Below are 22,244 nucleotides of genomic sequence, written 5' to 3'. Positions count from 1 at the left end.
TCGGGACAGGGAAGTGTCTACCGGCGATTTTTGCTTAACAACCAGCACGAGCAACTACCTGCTCCAAATCCAGCTTCATGATGGCCTTCTGAAGATACCTCACCCCGCCGTGGATCAGCTTCGTGCTCCTGCTGCTGGTCCCCGATGAGAAATCATCTCTTTCCACAAGGGCTGTTTTTAGTCCTGTGTTACCAGAAAACCAAATTAACTTCTTAAATTGCACAATTTGTATGTAATTCATTAAAGACACTTCTCTAGGGTAGAGACAATCACAAGAAAAATTACTTTGTACATGGATGAATTTGTATTCAAAGTGTAGCGCACTGTCTATATTGTAATGAAAAATTTTAGCCTCCTTCCTAAGGGAAAAGTCAAAACAGAACTTAAACAGAAGCACATTAAAAGCTGGAAATTTCACAATAGAAAGGCATTACAGTACATTATAGGGGCCACGCTCCCTCAAGCAAATCACAGTTCGTATGCATGGCAGGAACAGAGGATTTTCATGAGTGCATTTAACTCTTTGCAGCAGAGAGCTCGAAAGCTGCCGTGCCATGAGCTGAACCGCACTCCGACGGGCAGACAGCGGCGTCTGTCTGTCCATCGGCCCCGGGGTGGGCTGGATGTCACTGCCTGGGGAACGTGCATTTTAACGTCTCAGTCTCCAAAACTTCTATGTCCTTAAAAAAAATCTAATTATTACTGGTAACTTCCAAAGATCAGAGTAATTTATTTTTGTCAAATGTGACTGAAGATTAATGGATACAATCAGAAATAATTTGGTGAAGATATATCAAACACATGAAAAGCAAGATTTGTTGTTAAGTGAAGCAAACATAATAAAAGAGCAAGTTCCATGAATGAACAGCAACAATACACAATTCATTAACCAAATGCCTAGGAATATTTCACACTTCAGAAATCTACTGATATAACCGGAATATCTAGTAAAAGGATAAGCAGAGATCACCTATAATAATTTCTGTAGGCTTTACAGCAACTGCTTTTTCTACCATGATACAGCAGAGGCAGAAGACAAAAGATCCCAAGTTATCTTCAACAATCTATGAAACAAAAACTAACAACCAGATTTAAGTCTGTGTGTATGTACCAACGGTGCAGGCCCTGCTGCTTTGTCCATGTCAGAATTATCACACCTGCCGGGCAAGTGTTTCCCAAACCGAGCAAAAACCACTCCCGGAGTCAGGTTTTACCTCTCGGTTCTGAGGGAAACCTGCAGGGTAAGGCACCCGAACAATTTTACTGCTCTCTCTTATGTTCTACACTTTCTTTTTTCCATTTTAGTTCCAAAAGCAGAATCAAGGTCTACAAACACAGAAACTACGGGAAGCTGGTTCTCTCTCTCTTTGGCTGATTGTACCAAAACCAACAGAGCGACTGTATTCCAAGACAAGCTTTTCTCACAAATCTTTTGGGATAAAACTGTTGCATTCTGGGGTAACAGAGTGTTTTAATAGAGCAGGAGCTGAAGCCCACAGACACAGCACCTGTGCATTCTCATCTCTGTATCTGAAGATCCGTTTGCATTAAACTTATGAAATGACTTATTCTCCTTGGGAACCGTCAGGTTTGACGGGAACCTGCTGCCCTGTCCCAAAGCCCCCGAGTGCGGTAGGGACACCGCGCACAGCAGCCCGGCCCTCTCACCCCTGAGCAGAGCCTCCCACGGCCCTTCCAAAACAGCTACAAGTCCGCGTCTTTGCAGCAGATGTTCTGCACACACAAGCGACATGGTATTAATGCTACAGATACAGCCACTAAATAAGGAGCAACAGAGAATGAGAATCCACCCAAGAGCATCCGGCACAAAGGTTCATTAGGCAGCTGCACACGGGCACCCCAACAACAGAAACCGCTGACACCACCCAGCGCAAGGACAGCTTTTCCCCAAGCTCATTTTAGCTTCTGAGAACAGCAGTAGTTTTACAACCAGGCATTCAGAGGACACCTTCTCTATCTTCAAGCACTTGGGAAAAGCCAGTCTGATAAATCCATTACAAACGGCGTGATCCAAGAGCAGCGCAACAGAGCGTCCCGGGCTCACCTCTGGTGACGGCGTCCAAGGCGCAGCCGCAGCCCGTGGCTCCCCCGCCTATCACCAGCACATCAAACTCATCTGTGCTCTGCAGCGCCAGGATCTGCTCTTCCCTGCTGGGGAGATGGTTCTTCATTGGAACGCTCACGGCTTCTGCAGCTTGAACATGCGCAAAGGCGCCCTGCAAAGGGGAAAAACAAAACATTAGGATCTGTATTTACTGTGTACACATACGCACAGCTAAATCACAGCACCTTCTACAGCCGGAAGGGTAAACACAAATATTCCTGGCCACTTTACCTATATTTAACATAACATTGTATTGACACATTATGGAGCAACAAACAGCACTAAAACCATAAAGGGTTAGCACGCATTTACTTTAACTTGCCTAATTCAATATCATGCTGTACTCAAGTGCTTCCACCTCTATTAATTACTTCTAGGAACAGCATTCTGCTACGTCAGACGTTACAGGGTGCCTGCGATGTACTTCCATGAACAGACACATGGTCAGGCTCTCAACGTGCTACCAAAAATTCCACCAAAGCACAGGACTTAAAGATGAATGTACATTTTATATTTGAAAATCGATTACTTGTACAGTGGCGTTAATCTAAGCTCAAATTTGATCAGGTTCATGAAACTATGTGGTTTACTGTCAAATACAGTACATTAAAACACCAAACAAACACTATTTCCATGTCCTTTTTGAAAATCTTCTAAGCAAAGTCATTTATATCCCACGGCATGCGAAAATGCAACTTTTCTTTAAAGCGACAAAACGTAAGGACGTGTCAGTTTCCCAACAAGTTCGGGTGTCACCGCGGTGGCCCTGAGGATCTCTCGTAGTCGACGTTAGGAGCACCATCACCATACGTTCACATAGTCACACTCATTTTCTGTACAACGGGCTGTAGGCAGATGTAGCTACTCAGTTAAACCTGGCTGCACAGGGTGCAGGGCCACAAAAGCCACGCTTGCTTTCTCTTCGCCTTCAGCTCCAGCTTTGCTTTCTGTTCCAGCTCTTTTCCTCCTTCACCACCGTCCCTCATTCTGCACAAAACCAGCGGGGAATTCCTCCCAACACTATTTTTTAATACCCGCAGGACGGATCTTTCCCACCACTCGCACCCAGGAACGGGATGAACCACTGCTGCTCTGAGACACGTCAAAACAGACAAATGCCCACGCTGCCCGGAGCAGGACAGAAGGGCTATTAACTGGCTAATAACTGGCCACTTCAGAGTGGGTCAAGGTAAAAAACAAGTAAGAATTAACGTTTGCAGAGTTTCCTGAAAATTATAAACACTTTCAACACACAAAAACCCTCTTTAAACCCTATAGTGTAAGCTCTGAGCATGATCCAGCCTTAGTCCAGGTGATGGACTTAACTGATGTAAAACAGCTTGTGGCCAGGTCTCCTAGATGGGAAAGAACAAACTAATACAAATCCAAGCGGCAAAACAAAATACTGCTTTCTTAGTGTATCTAGAACAAGCTCTTTGTCTCGTCTCTTTGCATCCACTGCTCACACTGTGCAAGGAAACTCTCCCATTTAAGTTTTTATTCCCAAGCACTCCTTGAATTAACCAAATTAGGCAAGTTGTTCAGTTATTCCTTTGGCTTCACTGCTTATTACACCGTGAGCCGTGAATTCCAGTTGCCACAGAGCAGCTCCCAGTGGCGGTCGATGCAGCAAACACTGCATCACAGGCGCCGTTTACCCCGCGCCGGTGTCTGAGCGTCACCCGGCCCGCGCGCCGGGTGTCCCAGACACGCTCCTCATCACTGCCCTCACCAAAACCCTCCGCTCATACAAACCACCGCCAGCCTCCAGGAGCTGCAGCACCTTCCCCGGCCCTTGCACCGGGGAACATCCGCCTGACGCACCCCAGCAGCGACTGACCCGGGGAACGCCGTCGCCTGTCACCATCTGTCCACCTGCGCAGGGACCGGTGCCTCTTCTGTTGTCACAGAGCTCCGAGCAGACGCGGGAGCTCAAGGTGAACGTGATTCTTGCAACACGTCCGCTGTACATTAACAGCGCAAGAAGCACGAGCTCAGGGTATATGGTGCATGCAACCTAAATATTTCTGTTCTAAATTATTTGCTCGTTCTTCGGCAGTATTATGATTGAAATGCATTATTTCTCAATGTTCCTATCACTACTATAAAACTGAAAATAAAATCTCAAAATCAGCAGCTATGTCTAAAGGAGGTACATATTCAAAAGATGATTAATCAAGTTCATCCTGCAATCATGGATTATATTGACTGTAATGCAAGTGGCTCATGCAAACTCCTTAGGACAGCAGCACCCACTTTAACTGCGCGTTGTGTTCCAACCCAGTCAGCAAGGGAACGAGTGACAGGCTGGCGTCCTACCCAGCTGTGGCTTTCCCGGGTCAGCTGCTGCACTGAACACGCGTTCTGCTGCCGTACCGGTGCCAGCACAGACAGAGCTGGCGCCTGTTTCCTCGCTCCCCTAAATATCACCCCGGGACTTGGAGACAAGTGACAAGAAGGAAATTGTGAGGACCGAGAACACCCCTGCCTTAGCCTTGCATGTGTTTTGGTTGGTCAAGTTCAGCTACATACGCTCAACCTTCTTAAAATTTAGAAAAGTGAAAATCCCCGTCTCCAGATGAATTCCGCACTGCGTTGCCGGGCTCGCCTTCTTCAGCAGAACAAGGGACTATTTTCAAAGTGTGCACCCTCAGCAATACAAGAGAATACACGAAAAACACAATCCAGAGTTTGAGCAGTACCTGTATCGTTTGGGTTTTGACTACTTTGTGTTTTTAAACACATTAGTCACTGCAAATGGCCCATAGCAGAACCCAGACCAGAGCCCAAGCAGACGTCCTGGGAGAGGGCCCTGATTAGCACTGCAACATAAGCAAAGTGATTAGCGCACTAGGAACTGATATAGATATGATTCATCTTGCTGTCAATTAAATGCAGGAGTGAAGAAAAGCTGCACACAGGGATTCCATCTGCAATAAGGTGATTAGTTTGGCAGTGAACAAGTATGTTTACTGAAATAAGCAATTGCTGTTTATATCTACAATTTCTCAGGCAAGAGTTCCTTGAATGCTTTTGATTACGCTCTTAGCAAGAAGAAATTTAGTTTGGCAGTTTGAATTCAATCATGAAGTTATACAGCGATCTAGTAATCCATAAGCAAGCATTCTTGTTCATTTGCTAACGTAAATCTCCAGGTCGGTTTGCAGCGTCAAATTCATCATCCTTATTCACTAAAAAAAACACCCAAAAGCAGGCCCTGGTGCATTATCGTATCATCACACCATACTGGATTTACCTGATGATCAACTCCTGCTGACCAGCAATGTATTTACACAGCAAGAAGAGAGAAGGGTTGCCTGGCGGGCTTAGTTAGGAGCAGCCAGCATCCCCTGCAACTGCACAACCAGGGGAGCAGCAGTTCAAACCTCATCCAGGAGCACCCGCTCCACATCTAGCACCGGTGCACCTGGCTCCACGCATTCACGTGAAGCAGTTCAGTCAGCATCTCCGGGAAGCAAGAGAAACGGGTATTTCCATTTCTCTGTCCCTATCAGCGTTAGAAGCGCTGGTGACACAGCTGGCTGTATCACATTTGCCATTCCGGTATCCGAATATCTGAGGCCAAATCAATCGATGATGTACATAGCCTGTGCATTTTATGTCTCAGAGGGGTTCAGCTTCATCTCGGATGCAATTCTTCTTTTCAGGAGCTCCTGAGTGGTAGTCAACATAGCACACATGGATTGAGGGTTCCCGTATTGTTTGAGATGCAATTCATTTACAGTGGAAGCACTGAAAATGACCTGGGAGTCTACGCACCCTTTTGCTTTGACCCAAAACAGTTGGGAGGGACTAGTTTCTTCAGACCCCTGCACCACCTGCTATGAAGAGTTCCCCTTTCCTACAGAAAAGGGGTTTTCTTCTTAATCTAACAGCAGCCTCCTTGTCCGAATTCCGCATTCGCCCTCCACAGCCTAAGCCAGGGAGGCTGCACAGAAGCTGGACCAGCTCCCTTAAGGGAAACGGCTGGATGAAGGCACCACTCCTGTGTGTTTACCAAAGGAGGTTTTGCTTGAATTAGTGTCATTCCTACTCATTCCCTTACACAGAGCATTAAGCTGTCCCATCTTATTCATTCAGTAAATACCCCAGTGATCAGGTTGCTATAAAAACATACAGAAATGTAATATTCATCTATCGGCTTACGAGTTAAACTCGACAAGAGTTCTGTCATGTCAACCTGTGTTCCCACCCTCCCTGTGCTCAGCAGGAACCCAACCTTACCCGTTCTCAAGGGCCACAACCTCAGCGCCCTCCATCCTCTCCCTTGGATGTCCCTGGACCAGCCCTGTTACACAGAAACACCCAACAAACACAGACAGACAGACAGCTCACCGGACTGCGTGCCCAGGGCTATGGGCAGCCGAGCTCTCGTTCTGTACCTGCTGCCCCGTTGCAGGTCGGCACAGACGGTCCCTGCGCGAAGCAATACAAACACGCGGAAAAACCGAGCATTTTATTGCTGTCTCATTATGTGAGGGACTCTGTTCTTGAAATAACAGATTTCCTACAGTGTGTAGCCAATTAGTGCACATCTTGGGGCAATATTCTTCCCTGGCAAAGGAAGACAAGCTCTTTGCCCTGGCGTACATTTGATTGGCAGGCATTATTAAAAAGAGGACACTCGGGCTGGGGGACATGCCCACAGCTTAGATATGTCAACACGACAAACGGACTGTCCTCCTTTGTGTCAATCCCTCCCGTTATGTTCCACCTGCTGCCCTATATTAGGTGTTTAAGGCAGCAGCTTTAAGGGACATCACGTAGCAAACGCGCAAGTTAGTACAACATGAAAACAACCTGCTGTTCACTTGACAGATCCATTTGCTGAGACATATGCTGGAAATTTCAGATCCTTTGTAGACCGATCCTACACAACAGGTTTAGAAATCAGGGGACAAGCGGTTATTTCATTTTGACACCACAATCTTCTGTAAAACTTTGGGTTTTAATCTGTCTCTGGAAATTCATGGTGGCCATCCAACAGCCACCCATCACCAGAAAAATGGGAGATCCCTGAATTCCGGAACACTGCACGTGCAAGTGAGCTAGACAGGTCACTTTTCCCCTCCAACTCCTTCTCATATTTAACAGTCCTGAAGTCTGAAGCTGCCATTTCTGACAGTAATGAAGCCAGACTGTAAAAATCCTACAATAAAGACTCCAGAGAGATTTAGAAGCAGTATTATCAGGTAGGTGCAAGACAGGCAGCCCAATGGGAAGCTCGCTTTAAATGGTCGGCTTTATTTTCTGCAACGGTATCCAAAGCCATAAGGATTGCGGTTTCTCCACTCTCCAGCTAGGTTCCCCAGAAATGATTCATCCCGTTCTCTGCTCCTCCTGCCCGTACAAACAGCCAGAACATTCCGGTTATCATTTATTCAGATGTAACACACGCCCTCGTGGAGCTCGGTGAAGACTCTCCCCCGCTGCCCACGGCTTTACCTTCACCTAGACCACTACGATCCGCCTCCGTTCCTATCTTCAGTTTGCCCAATTTGAACGGCATCTTATAGTAAATGTGTGGTAACGGAAGCAGCTCGGAGTAACAGCCTGCCTGGCTGAAGAGCCGGCTGGTTACCTTTCCACGGTGAAAAGCAGAGCGAGCACCCGCTCGCCCCGATACCATCTCGGGGAAGGGGCAGGTGGCTCCTTGGGCTTGAGCTTTTCCCAGACCGAGACTGGAGCAGATCAGACCATGGCTCTGCGCCTGCTTCAGCCAGGGCAGGAACACTGATTGCAAACGCTCTTGGCCAAACGCCAAGCGCCACATTGAACACACCATCAGGAGATGTGTTCCCTTACACACGGAGCACAGAGAGGGGGATTTGCTAACGCTCTAAAGCACGGCACTACTGCACTGCAACAGTGGGCAGCTACTTGCTTTAAGACATGCAGTAGCTGTTGAGCCACTCCAGCTCTGCGGAAAACCAGCCCGCAACGCCTGTTCCTTTCACCGACTCCTCCTTGGCTCCGGCACCGAGAAGCGAGTTAAAGAGCACGGCGAGGGGCAGACCTGCCAGCGAAACCCGTTTTCTACAGCGGCGAGAACCAACGCACAACTGAGAGCGGAACCTGCCGCCCCTCCTTCTGCTCCACTGCCGCACCCCCTTCCGCACCACTGCTGCACCTCCTTCTGCACCACTGCTGCACCTCCTTCTGCACCACTGCTGCACCTCCTTCTGCACCACTGCTGCACCTCCTGCTGCACCACTGCTGCACCTCCTGCTGCACCACTGCTGCACCTCCTGCTGCACCACTGCTGCACCTCCTGCTGCACCACTGCCGCACCTCCTGCTGCACCACTGCCGCACCTCCTGCTGCACCACTGCTGCACCTCCTTCTGCACCACTGCTGCACCTCCTGCTGCACCACTGCCGCACCCCCTTCTGCACCACCGCCGCACCTCCTTCTGCACCACTGCTGCACCTCCTGCTGCACCACTGCCGCACCCCCTTCTGCACCACTGCTGCACCTCCTTCTGCACCACCGCTGCACCTCCTTCCGCACCACTGCCGCACCCCCTTCCGCACCACTGCCGCACCCCCTTCCGCACCACTGCCGCACCTCCTTCCGCACCACCGCTGCACTTCCGTCTGCACTACTGCTGCACCTCCTTCTGCAGCACCGCTGCACCTCCGTCTGCACCACTGCTGCACCCCCTTCTGCACCACTGCTGCACCTCCTTCCGCACCACTGCCGCACCTCCTTCTGCACCACTGCCGCACCTCAGCTGCAGGTCCCCAGCATCACCCTCCGCTGCCAGGATCTGTTCTGTCCGTGTGTCCGGGTTCTGAAGCTGGATTCTCAGAGGCAGCGCTACTGGTTTCACTTCCAGCTTCTAAGTTTGACAATGCTCTCTATTTAATGCTTATACTTCAATCGGTACTTTCCACTCCTCCTGCAACTGAGTAAATCCCTAGTCCTACACAAAGGTCATTTTTTAAACCTTAAAAGTGATTTATAAGAATCTCACTTCCCCACTGTTTAAAGACTTACAATAGCGAAACATCGTTTAATGCCATCCTCCAGATTAGCACCTACCGAATCAAGCTGAGAGGCTCTTGGCACTCCTCTCCAAACAGCACTATTCGTATAAGCCTAACATACGCTCTAACAGATTTTAAGTTTCATATTTTATCAGAAATCATAATTAATACTTACGTGTTTGTTTCTATACTGAGAAAATTGAGAGAGGCCAAAAACTGTTGCTATGGCACCTCCTCCAATGAGAGCGGTTCCTTTCACTGCCTTCTGAAATGCCATTTTTTACTGTAAGAAAAGAAGATAAAAATTAATAGGCAGTTTTTCCATGTTAGAATCCAGGCTACACAGAACAGACCATCTGCAGAAACTAATGACAATGTTGTGACAAGTTGAAACTTAGGGTAGCAATATATTAATTAGCGACTTTGATTGCAGTATTACTAATTTCTAAACAAAGTCTAGTCAGAGGCAGGCCAGAGTGCTCCCGTATTTGCTGCGAAAGCTGAACGACAAAAGAGTGTTTAGACATACAAGATGTATGCACGGCCCCTGCCTAAGCTCTAAGTACTTGTACATGTGATAAGTGCTTATGATGCTGTGGCAAAAGCAGAACCAGAACACCCTGTCACAGCCAAACCCCCGGCACAAGAGAACAGCGCATCTGCTTGACAGGATCACCTGCAGCCGCCCTCCTGCCCCATCAAACCACTGCTACAGCCGCGGCTGCCTGGAACGCTTCATCCCGCTTTCCCGGCAGGAATTCTGGGGCCAGCAGTCCCTGTACACAGCTCGTCCTACCCGGGATCGCTGGGGAGGCGCCGCGCCGGTCGGGCCCTGCGGCGAGGAGCAGCAGCACAGGCAGCAGACAAGAGCAAGCGTCTCGCGGTTAGCGCAGAACTTGTCATCTGCCTACACAGGGTTTACAACCAGCCCTATGTGGGTCAGGCGAATTCTTCAAAGACACAGTGTCCGGACGCTGAATGAAAGATTTGCATGGAGCTGACCTGAATCTTAAGCAGGCACAACCTCATCCATCCTGGCGGGACCACGGAGCTCGTGTCGCGTTAGAAACAACACCCACCACGGCTGAGGGGTCCACAGCGCTGGAGCCCCCGGGATGGACACAGCTTTGTCCCAGCCCCAGACCCCCAGGCTCCATACAAGAGATTTAGCACCGTTAAGGCTAAAGCAGCAGCAGACGGTGTGTGCAGCCCTGTGCCAGCGCTGGAACAACAGCGGGCTTGGAAGGCGGTGGGAGCTGGGCCCACAGGAGCCAGGCCCACCAGAGCCGGGCCCAGCAGAGCCCAGCCCACTGAGCTCCCCCATCCAGGGGCTGGGCAGGGGGATTCATCTATTAGTTCTTCCAGTTTGCATAACTGTTATTTTTTCTTTAAGAACACACCAAACATGTTTAAGACATAAGCCAAACAAGAAAACTTCATTTTTAAGATGGTATAGATCTCGACTTCATTCCCTTGCAGCACATTCAGTACAGGGGGAGAGTCCACACACCACTACTGCACACAAACATTTGATGCACAGATGCTGTATGTATTATATGTAAGTGATTACTGTACAGAAGGCCAAGACTTGCAGCTTCCCACAAGTTTTTCTGCAGAGCAGCACATATGCTCTTGAAGACTCCCACCATAACAACCTTTCTCGATATGTATGTAGAGCATCACATTTTCCACTTACTTCATACTTCAGTCTCAAAAGAGACCAGCTTCATGTTTCCTTTAGACCATGACAGGGAGAAACATCCTACCACCAGAGCAGAGTGCCTCGAACCACACACCATTCTGCAGGTTTATCAGCCCCCCAACATTAAAAGTAAAAACTAACCAGCAGCTAAACCCTACCATCTTAAATCTCTTAAAACAACCTTCTATAATATCACTTTGACACACCTGAAATGCCTACAGATACTCACGAAGTCGTAACACAACATGAAATTTGGTGCTGCACGAGTCAAAACGTGCAGCTGGCAAACTGGCGCTGCCATCACCATCCTGCAAACCAAAGTACCCGCGGCCACCAGCAGCAGCTCACGTGCCGCCTGAGCCGCACAAAGCACACGGTGACGGTGAACACAGACATCATCCCAGCACTCTGGGTACTACACACTCCGACCAGAAGGCTTCTCCAAGTCCTAGAAAAACAACTCATCGTTCAGCCTGCAAAGCGTGGCAGCCTTGAAGCACTTTCACACACCTGACGCATCAGCAAAGGAGCATAAAACCCTCGCAAGTGCCTGTTCTGGGAACACAATATGCTGTAGAATCCAAGGGAGTTTTAAAAGAACAAATTAGCATCTTCCAACGAACCGCATTACGCACCTGCAGAGATTTCAGGAAAACAAATGGAAGCGTATCCGCTCAGTGTTTTGCCAAGTTCGGTACGAAACGGTGACGGCTGAAGCACAAACCCCCTCCTACCCCAGTCCAACTCAACTCTTCAGAAGCTCATTAACTTTGGCACCGAGAGGCACGGCCCAGCAGCTGCTGATGGACGGCACGCAGCCCAACGCGCTCCAGTGCTTTCAACACGCAGTGTTCCACGCAGCTTTGGAAAGAATTTCTTTCGTGTTTAACACATGGGCTGACAGGCAACACTTGGGTCCAGATGCCATAGGTTCTCATTCATCAGCCAGGATAAACTCTGGTCCTCCCACATATGAGAACTGGCTTAAACAACAAACACCAAAAGCAACAAGCACCCCCGTGTCCCCACCGTGCTTACTGTGACCCAGAAAACTCCGAGGCACCTGTCACTAGCTCTAACGCAATGCTACAGAGGCAAGCAAACAGCTTTTCTTTAACATTTCCTATAAGAAATCTTTATTAGGAATGAAATCAACTCCACGGGCAATTGCATGCAATAAATATTCCTTCATATGTATAAATGAAGGACAGTCAGCCTTCAGAAGTTAAGTGATTATCAAAATCAAATGGAAGTTCAACTCAGTATTGTTTTATTGAAAATTTGGGAGGAGCTACAAAATCTTCAGGATCGTGTGTATAATAGCGCAGTCTTTTGGCATACCAGCCCTTTCCACCTCCAGATCTCTACCGGCGACACGTTTCACCCTACAGAACGCAGCCGGCACCACGGGCCGGTGCTGGCACACGTCAAACCACGGAACGGCATGGGCTGAAGAGACCTTAGAAGTGATGTGGTCCAACCCCCGGCCACGAGCAGGGACATCGCCGGAGTGCACACCGGGCGCACTGAGGACACAGCTGTGCTAACTGCACTGGGGGAAATCAGAGATGCCTCAGAGAACAATTCTGCCGCTTTCACTATGCAAGATAACACAGAACACACAGAAAGCAGCAGGCTCGATGCCCTGTGTGCTGGGGGTTCTATCCCCAGCCACTGCCGGGGGGTACGGGCAGCATCAGCTCTGCTCGGCGCTCGGAGCCACATTTACACAATTCTCCGGGGAAAGGAACGCTCCCAGGAGACCAGCTGCGCAAATTGCCACATAAATCTTGCTCGCCATCGGTAAGAGAAGCTTATTCAGGGACAGAAAGGAAAGTACGGCTTAACATAAGCCACTCCGGTGCAAAGCTCGACAGGCATTCAAATCTACAGACAGCGCTTTCACACTTGGAACATCTCAATTTCACCCTAGGAACCCGTGTTGGTGAGGTATGAGCAGATGGATTTGGATGAGGCTGAGCTGAGCTCAGGCCATTACAGGCATGGCAGCAGAGCCCCAGCCAGCCAGCCGGCAGGGTCACAATATGTAATACATAGGTGCCAGGCTGCTGGGTGCCCTGCGAGGCTCTGCCCGACCCCCACCAGAGCATATGGCAACTCCTCCCTGCCCAAAACACTCCGGCATCTCTCCAAAAGGAACCGCATCGCACGTGGGAAATGGACACACCGAGGTGTCCCCGGCAGGACGGCTTCAGGACTGCCCCAGCACACACAGCCAGAGAGAAACTGCAGCTCCAAACGGACACTTGTGGGATTTTTCCTCAAGTTCTGTCCCAGACGGGTGCTAAAGACTGTTGTGAGCACCAAGCAGGATAAAGCAGGGCACAGAGATGAAAGGGGAAAGAATGCAGCTCACACAGCCGTGACCAAGGCTGCACACAGAGTGCTATATACAGGGAAGGAGCCCACACTTAAAAACCTCTCATCTTCTGCAAGCAGGTGATAAACCTTGACTCTCTTCCAAGCCAAGCTCAGTAGCTTGTGATGGAAACTGAATTTTATTTTAATGAAAACTATAACAGCAAACAGCATGAGAAGTGATGCAGTCAGAAATAAGTCATCTTTCCATAACACAAATATTCTGAGTCACCTTTAAAAAGGGCTCAAACAGCGTATAGTGCTTTAATGCTGTAAGTGCCACCTGACACTGTAAATCTGCGTGTTAAATCTTACCCTTAACTTCAACAGAGGTGATAAATGGCAGCCTTTGGACCCACCCCACGGGCTGCAGGGTGGGCTGATGTCCCCGCAGGCCGGGAGCACGCGGGGCAGGAGCGGCAGCACGAGCAGGGGGTGCCGTGCACGGCGTGATCGCTCCCAGCTCCGCAAACACCGCGGCACGGCCCGGCCAACCCGCCCAGCGCCGCTGAACAGCCGCAGGGACGGCACCGCAAACCTCCGGCTAGCAGAGCACTCCTGATAAGAAGAAAGAGGCTTTAAAATTGAAAGGAAGCACAAAGGGGGGAAAAAAAAAAAAAGGCACGAATTACATGAAATGGAAACTACACCAACGTTCATGCTTTCGGTTTCCAAAAGTTAAAGAAGTTATTAAGAACTGTGATCACAGGAGGAAGTGCTCCATTTCGTAACCACAATTCGGGGTCACGCTGACTGTGACGAAGCAGCGGCCACTGCCCCGGGGAGCTCAGCCCGGCTGGGGACACCCCGCTGAGCCCACCGGTGACAAACCCTGGGTCTCCCACCCCACGGGCACAGGCTCCACTTCACCGTTAACACGCTCCTCAAAGCCTGGATTCTCCCGCACCACTTTCAGCCCCACGTTGAAAAACCAAAAAGCATACAACGTGCAACTCACATCCTGTTTCATAAAGAGGGGGTTTCAACACCCACCCTCAGTAGATGTGACAAACATCTGCCACCCCCCAGCTCTGAGCAGCCTGACGCAAATCCAAGGAGCGACTTGCCCTCCTCATCACCCGTAAGGCCCAGCCCAGCAAGACTGTTGGCTGGGTCTTACCTGGAGTTGTGCCACTCTGCACAGCCCAGGGCACACGGGCACCTGCCCAGGCCCAGGAGCTGCCAAAGGAGCACTGAACCGCCCGCAGCGCTGCACTCGGGGATTCCTAATCATCAAACCATCGGGCTGGATCTAAGCAGCCCATGGCCAAAGGTGGGGGAAGGAATGGGAGGAATGAGGGACGGGGAAGGGTGGGAAATTCAGCCACAGAATCGTGAGTGAGAGATCAAAGGAAGATGACTACTTTAGCAAAAGTGAAGAGACAGATGGATACAAACTGTGGAGCTTCGCAATAGGAGCGTGTGACGCCCTGTATGCTGCCATCAGACATGGCGTATGAGACGCAAAACCTGTTAAATTAAGAGAAGAAATCCAATCTGTTGTGTTGTATATCTGAGCGCTTTATGAGGCCATTACCATGGAATCTGGGTGCTTCACATTCCGTTTTAAACAAACACATCTAATAAAGTGAGTCACTCAATAGAAGGCTTAAAAATAGAAAACTTATAATCATCACCACTACGGTTTGCATAACTTGCCACTGGCACAGCAGCGTTGTCTAATTCAATGTCTTATTCCTTCCAAAAGCTTCTCAGGTGAGGTTTGGGTGACGAGAGCCCCAGACGGGTCTCCCTCCAGGCAGAGTCGCGTCTTGTGCCGCCTCTGAAGAGCTGAAGTCACTGTCTTGTTCTGAATTTGGCTCTCGATCCTTCCTGCAGGACTACTTGAAAGGTGGTCGCTGTGGTGCAGGGAACAGCAGCAGCACAGGCCACAATTAGGATTCTCGCTGCAGGTAACTGGAGCGGCCAAAGCTGTGCCACCCGAGAGCGTTACCAGCCGGTCAGGGGTGCGTCGGTGCAAGAAGTGGCCAAAGAACAAGAAAAAGGTGACGTAATCAGAAAATAATCCTGTTAGCGCCCCCCCTTAACTAGATCATCTACATCTCTCCTTTGCTCTTCAAAAGGACTGAAGTGGTTAACACTAAGTTCCACAGGATGTCAGACCACACTGACCAAAGGAAGCATCTCAGAAGCAAGTGACTAAAGCTGAAACCAACCCAAACGGGGGTGCCCCCGGCAGCACCCCCAGCAGTCACCGAGCACTCCATCCCCAGCTGGGGGTCTCACCTCCTGGGCCGCCCTGTGCTAATTGTTACCTGACCAGCAGTGACGGTGAACAAGGACCAAGCAGGACACTTGGAGGGGCAACCCAAGCTGGTTTCCTGCCTCACCAGCCGAGTCTGGCCACCGGCTCACACCTTGTGACTTCCACCAGTACGGACTGTGAACCGTATCTAATGGAGCCGCACACTGAGAGAGAGTTCCAGCGGGTACAAAACCCTCTCCTAAAACCTCCGATGGTTACTTCGGGTTCTTAAACACAAGTTCCGGCACTTTTTAATTAATTAGCCAAGAACTACCTCACCAACCAAGCACAGAAACATAATCCACAATATCCAGACAGCTCAGAGGGTTACAAGTCCCTTTAAGCCACAGACCACATCACAAATGTGTATGTTCCCGTACGCAGAACTTCAAACCCCGAACCCCGCGGGGCACCTGCACTCATCAGCGGAACCGGAGCAGCAGTGCCCATATGGGGAAAATCCTCCCCACGCCCCAGGCCCGGCAACTCGCTCGGCTATCGCGCCCAAAAGCAGCTGCAGCACTTGTCATGCACAAAAATATAGGAAAAGAAAAGCAAAAAATAGGCGTACTATCCTCATTCCTGCTCTTGGTCCCCACTGCTTCGAACTACTCAGCTTTCTGTACTCAGGTGACCAAGGTCTTCCCAGCCAGCGTTACATGACGATATCCCAACTGCTTCAAGCTGTATCCTGCACTGAACACACTAACAAACCTATCTGGTTTCTCTTTCCACTGTTTGTATTTTTAACCTAACCACTTTTTCTTCTGTTCCATCACCCTCAAAAAAAAAAAAAAAAAACAAACTTACAGATAATGAGGGGAAAAGTCTGATTTTTAAATCTTTCTTGGGATTTCAGCTAGTAGGAATTTTGCTGGAGAAAGCAATATGTTCCTGAGGATGAGGCAATACTTACAGACAGCGACAGCTGTAACCCCGGGAACTAAAAGGAACACAATGAACACTGAGGTCACGAGTGTTTCGAGCTTTCCCACCATAAAAACACCATAATATATTTATCAAGTTTTATCATAAATTTATTTTAATTCCCTCCTGTCCTATTGAAAGGTTACTTCAAAATCTGCCATGCGAGGAGTGGGAAACCAAGTCTCCAGTCTGATCATTGACTAACGCAGGGTGATTGCCACACTTTTTGTTCCTGTGCCAACATTGTCTTTAGCTTAAGTAGTTCAAACAGTCGTTCTCACTTTCTATATTAGTGGGGGTTAATATCCGCCATAAAACCCACCACACCCCTTCCGCCCCTTAGCCAAACACTAGAGGAAGGAGGATTAAAAACCAAGGTGTTTTGCTTATTACAAGACTGGACATAGACCTGCACAGGCAAACAAGCACTTCCTTAAAAATACCTCCAAAGCAGGTGATTACTTAGGCGTGTCAAGGAAGCAGCCTGGCTTTATACACTGGCGCAAAGATCCAGACCTGATTGTACACGCAACCTCATTCCCAAGGAGGGGCATGCATTCAATATCATTTTGAAAGCACAATCAGCATTTGATTTGAGAAACACTTTGCTATGCAAAACAAAGGCCGAGTCCAAGACTTTGTACCCAGCCAGCAGAGAAATGACAACCTGGGCTCCAGCAGCATTATTGGGTGCAACAAACCCTTTGAGACAGAGCTACAAGAAAGCTCAAAGAAAGCTATTTAGGGATGTGGAGTGTTTCTAAAAGCAAAACCGAGGAGTTTTTAATGTAACAACAATAAAAATTGCTCTCTCAAATGACGCCTTTCGGAAGAAATGGGCTCCATCCACAGCAGCAGGAGCTGGGGACGCAGCCCCGCGGTCTCCGCTCCACATCGTCACCGCCGCAGCTCCGGCTCCGCGCCCACAGCCCAGGAAGCAGCAGCACGCGGGACTTCCCTCTTCAAACCGCCATCCTCACACTTTGGCCTCATCTGCTTCAGAGATCTTTTTTTTTCCCCAGCCTCTAATTTTTTTGTTTCACATGAATTTCCCTTCCTACCCAGTACTCAGCTCCTCTGGGGTCGGTCCCGGTGCACCGACGTGTGCCCTTCTGCAGGCAGAGCTCGCCGGCCCACGCACCCCAGCTCATGGGAAAGTAGAAAGTAACAACTGCAAACTGACTGTGGAAAAAGCACATTTCTTTTAAATATTTCCTAAAGCTTGCAGAGACATGTGCGAAAACAAAGCAGGTGGTGGAAAGGAACCTGTGTGAGCTTTCATTTGGAAAGCCGGTTTGCATTAACGGCCTTTGAACCTACCACATCCATCCAGCTTTCCAAACTTCTATTAGTGACATTACCAGGTAGAAATGGATCTCTAGAGAAAATATTACACTATGTAATAAGGGCCTGGCTCACCAAGTTATTATTACTGTGCTTCTGCACATGCATATTTGCGCACACACATAATTAAGCAAAATAAAGTGTATATCCGTATATACACAACCAAATAACACTACAAATTAGATACAAGGTGTGCGTATAATCTTTCACGAGTATGCATGTCTATTCAAAATTTTCATCCGAGGTTAGACTAAATAAAACTGGTAAATGGCTAACATTAATATCATTCTGCTTATTGCTGTTATAGAAGAGCCAGTACTGGATTTTGCCTTAGCTATCAACCCTTAGAGATCTTGAAATATCAGATGGAGTCTTTACTAGCTAATCGTCAGTCACTGCTCATCACTAAACATTTCTGAGGAACCGTACCTATGAATAAGTAAGGAAAAGGAAAGGTCTGATTAACTTCAATTAAAAATACACTAAACCAAGTTATTGAGTAGAAGAAATAAGCACAAAAAAAGTTGAGGACTGACTTGTTACACAGCTACACTCTCCCCCAGAAATGGTCCCATGAGTATGTTCAGTGCAAGCGAGAAGTAAGTTTCTATTTTCCAAAGTTCAGCGTAACTACAGCCACACTATTCCTTGCCCAGTATTCACATTTTTTAATAACAGGAGCCACTGTATTCTGTCAGCTCTATGCGAGAAAGAAATCTAGCTAAAGAGTCCTGCAAAGCCTTGTTTGTTATAAAATACACCTACGCATGTTACATAAACATATGTACACATTATAAAAACATACCTGCATGTTATATAAACATATGTACATTTCATATAAACATCCCTCCACACGCGCGAACAGCTGTTGGTGAGCAGACCCCGGCGCTGTGTCCCGGCCCATCGGAAACTGACCAGAGCCAGCCCGAGCCGGACACCAGCCCCGCAAACGGGCTCCGCTGGATAAACCACCGCGCACAGCTGCCGGGGCAGCCCTGCACCCGAAAGCTTCAGTACAGCGGAGGGGAGGCGGCCGGCAGCGTCAGCTCCGGCTGTGCTTCCCCAAAGCGAGATGTGGAGGAGCAGAGGAGCGGCAGCGCTGCGTGTGCTACAGGTTCCGCGGAGGGCAGTTCGGGAGCTGCACCCGCGGTCCCCACACGCCGGCCCGGCAGAGCCCGCAGCCCGGGGCAGAGCCCGCAGCCCGGGGCAGAGCCCGCAGCCCGGGGTCCCGGCCACCCCGCGCCGGGCCGAGGTGCGAAGCCCCGCCGGCCGCCTCCCGTCCCCCCGTCCCCCCGCCACTCACCGCGGCGCCCGGCCGAGCCGCGTCCCGTCCCTCCGCGCTGCAGCCGGCCGGCGGGAGGAGAAGGCGGCGGGCGGAGCGGAGCGGGGCGGCCGGCTCCTCCGCCCGCGGCACGGCGCGGCACGGCACGGCACGCCTCGCTTCGCCTCCGGCAGCTTGCCAGCCGCCTCCGCGCTCCGCCTCAACCGCCGGCGGCGCCTCCCCGCCCTGCCCTCCGCCCCAGGCCGCGGCCGGGCCCAAGGGCGGGCGGTTCTCGGGCCGGAACGCCGCGCTAGGCCCCGCCGGGCCTGCTCCGCTCCGCCCGGCGGCCTCCGCGCCCCGCGCCGCGTTCAGGGGCGTCGCGGCCCTGCCCGGCCCCTCCTCCGGGCCGCTCAGCCCGGGCCGGCTCCTTCTGGGTCACAAATACGTGGGTAACACAGGGAACTGCTGGAGAGAGTCCAGCGCAGCCACCAAGATGCTGCAGGGAGTGGAGCATCTCCCGTGTGAGGAAAGGCTGAGGGAGCTGGGGCTCTGGAGCTGGACAAGAGGACACTGAGGGGGGACTTTATTAATGTTTACAAATATATAAAGAGTGAGTGTCAGGAGGATGGAGCCAGGCTCTTCTCGGTGACAACCAATGATAGGACAAGGGGCAATGGGTACAAACTGGAACACAGGAGGTTCCACTTAAATTTGAGAAGAAACTTGTTGGTGGTGAGGGTGGCAGAGCCTGGCCCAGGCTGCCCAGGGGGGTTGTGGAGTCTCCTTCTGTGCAGACATTCCAACCCCTGGACACCTTCCTGTGGAACCTCAGCTGGGTGTTCCTGCTCCATGGGGGGATTGCACTGGATGAGCTTTCCAGGGTCCTTTTGGTCCCTGACATCCTGGGATTCTGTGTGATTGCATTATATTAATGGCCATTTATCTGCCACAGATCCCTGCCTGGTGGGTTAAAGTGCAGTCTGGTGGATAGAAGAGGTTTCCGATACATCTCTTGATCTGTAGTAGAGCCCCAATATTCATAACCTGGATGAGACACAGAGGAAATCCCGAACCAGAAAAATGCTAAATCTGAGGAGCCACCTTTGAAAAAAATACGCAATGCGTAGTGGATGTATAGAAATTCGCATCTTTTTCAGTTGTCGGCTCCAGTATGGCGTGAAGCTGGTTGAGAAACATCTCCGTGACTTGATACATCTGCCAGCTCGCTCAGTTCAACTGAAACTTCTCATGAAGCCCCACTGAGCACCTGACTTCTACCAGATTTGGCAGCAGCACAATCCAGCAGTTAATCCAGGTCTCACAGAGTAGGAGCCAGGCTTTCCAGTCTTTGTCATGTTGTTAATTTTATGTAGACCTGTGAGGAGCAGGAAGTTGGACTCGATGATCCTTATGGGTCCCTTCCAACTTGAGATACTCTGTGATTCCATGATTCAGCCCCTCTGGGACACAGCTAAAGGAGCCCAACACAGGGTGACGCCGTCACGGAGAGGAAACTCACAGCACACGTGCTGGGACTGGGTGGATCTCGCTTCAGTCTGCAGCACATGGTACACAGGGTTGTCTATTGAACGCTTCCTGAACTGAAAGCTTTTCAATTCTTTACCTCTGCAAACCAGCAGATTTCCAATCTTGAACTTCCCTAAGCACTTGCCATATACGGATTATAGGTGAGCTGCTGACTGCATGATACCCTGAGATATTTTGTATACCCTCGTTCTTCCTACTACTTTCTGTTCTGTGACACCAATGACAAGACTTGGAAGAGCTGCTGCTGAGCGCCGTGGTCTCTGATGCTCCTCTGCTTCTCCTCCTGGTTCCCAGGCTCCTGGGGACACAGCTGACAAATGTGGCTGTTTTGGGGGGAATCATCTGGAGACTCCTGGCTGTTGCTGCTTTGCAGTAAGACAAACACACATCAGTAATAAGCCAGGATCTTCCTCCAAAACTTGTTGCTGAACTTTGGGCTGTGCTTTTCCCTGCAAATAGACATTTTCAGTGCACTGCAGTTGTGGTTCCACAAGTGTTTGGGGTCTCCTTTTCCATGCTGGACCGAAACACGAGCTGATACGGTGAATATTTATACCCATAAACCCCTCCTGAGTCTGTCTTTGCCCCTGTGCTGTGCCGGCGGGTGTCACACACGCAGGGCCCTGCGCCCCGTGCCCTGTCCCGTCCCTGCTTTCCAGGCACACGAGGATGGGCTGTGTCTAGCCGAGCTTCCTGGCCAGCTCCCAGAAACTGCTTTTATTGCTGTTCCTCCACGCTCGCTGCTTAGCCAACGTGCTTTACAGGCGGCATGAGACGTGTTTGCTGTCAGGCACAGAAAAACAACCTGCGGCTTCCGTGAAGGATGGGGCACATCTCCCTCCCACCGTGTCCTGCAGGCACCTCTAGCTGCTAAATGTCACTGCAGGTCCCATCTGAGCAGCCCGTAGCAACATAATCCCTCCCTCTTGGGTCAGATATAACCAGACGAGCTAAATTGGAAGCCGCAATAGCAATGGATGGCTATCAGCTCTCGAGGTGGCATTTAAAGTCAGTAAACAACTGCCAGGGTTAGATTTCAGAAGTTTTGCAAAGTAAGTGATATTCAGGGCCCCGATGCTGGAAGCAGTTTATGTCCCAGACGCATGGTCGTGCTCCTGGAAGGAACCAGATCTCGAGGGGCAGCTGCAATTTGTATCTCCCAGAGGTACTGAGGTTTAGAGTCCGTGGGAATACCTCAGCTGAACAGATAGAACTGAAAATGAAAGGAAAAACCCCCAGAAGTGGATTTATTTTTTGGGGGAGGGTATGATTTTGGTTTTTTTATTTGGTTTGGGGTTTTTTTTTGAGTGAGAAAGGAAGAATGGTAATTGGACTATGACAAAAGGCTGTAAATGCAATTTGTCGTGAATAATTTCAGCATGATCCAACACAGACAAGTTGCAGAGGTGAATACCCACCCCATATATGTGCACTAACACGTGCACTGGATGTTGCTGTCTCATCTGTCTCCTAACAAGTGTCCAAAGCATCATCACACATTTGTTATAACTGGGAAAATATCCTGTTCTTCCCCCCCTCAAGGTTGTTGTCCCTGTAGATATGGCTGCGTTGTCAGTGTCAATTTTTGATAATTTTGATTGATTCAAAACGCAGCAGTGTATGAGTGTAAAATGTCTACACCCAGTTTCCAAGCGAACACATCCTGCACTCCCGCACCTCTG

At 49.8% G+C, this 22,244-nt stretch overlaps 1 protein-coding gene across 1 annotated transcript in view; it reads right to left on the bottom strand.

The window, feature by feature from the left end:
• GPD2 (glycerol-3-phosphate dehydrogenase 2) overlaps nucleotides 1-19,366 on the bottom strand; it is a 52,517-nt gene extending 33,151 nt beyond the window's left edge. The window contains exons 1-4 of the mRNA XM_082056070.1: nucleotides 19,057-19,366; nucleotides 9,311-9,418; nucleotides 2,066-2,237; nucleotides 59-183 (exon numbers count right to left, since the gene is read on the bottom strand). Of these exons, the coding sequence (XP_081912196.1) occupies nucleotides 59-183; nucleotides 2,066-2,237; nucleotides 9,311-9,412 (399 nt within the window). The 5' untranslated portion in view covers nucleotides 9,413-9,418; nucleotides 19,057-19,366. The remainder of the gene's footprint in view (nucleotides 1-58; nucleotides 184-2,065; nucleotides 2,238-9,310; nucleotides 9,419-19,056) is intronic.
• Between the last annotated feature and the right edge of the window lie 2,878 nt (nucleotides 19,367-22,244).

This window comes from Streptopelia decaocto, assembly GCF_964273445.1.
Source record: "Streptopelia decaocto genome assembly, chromosome: 6".
NCBI lineage: Eukaryota > Metazoa > Chordata > Aves > Columbiformes > Columbidae > Streptopelia > Streptopelia decaocto.
This window is presented reverse-complemented; position numbering and strand designations above follow the sequence as displayed.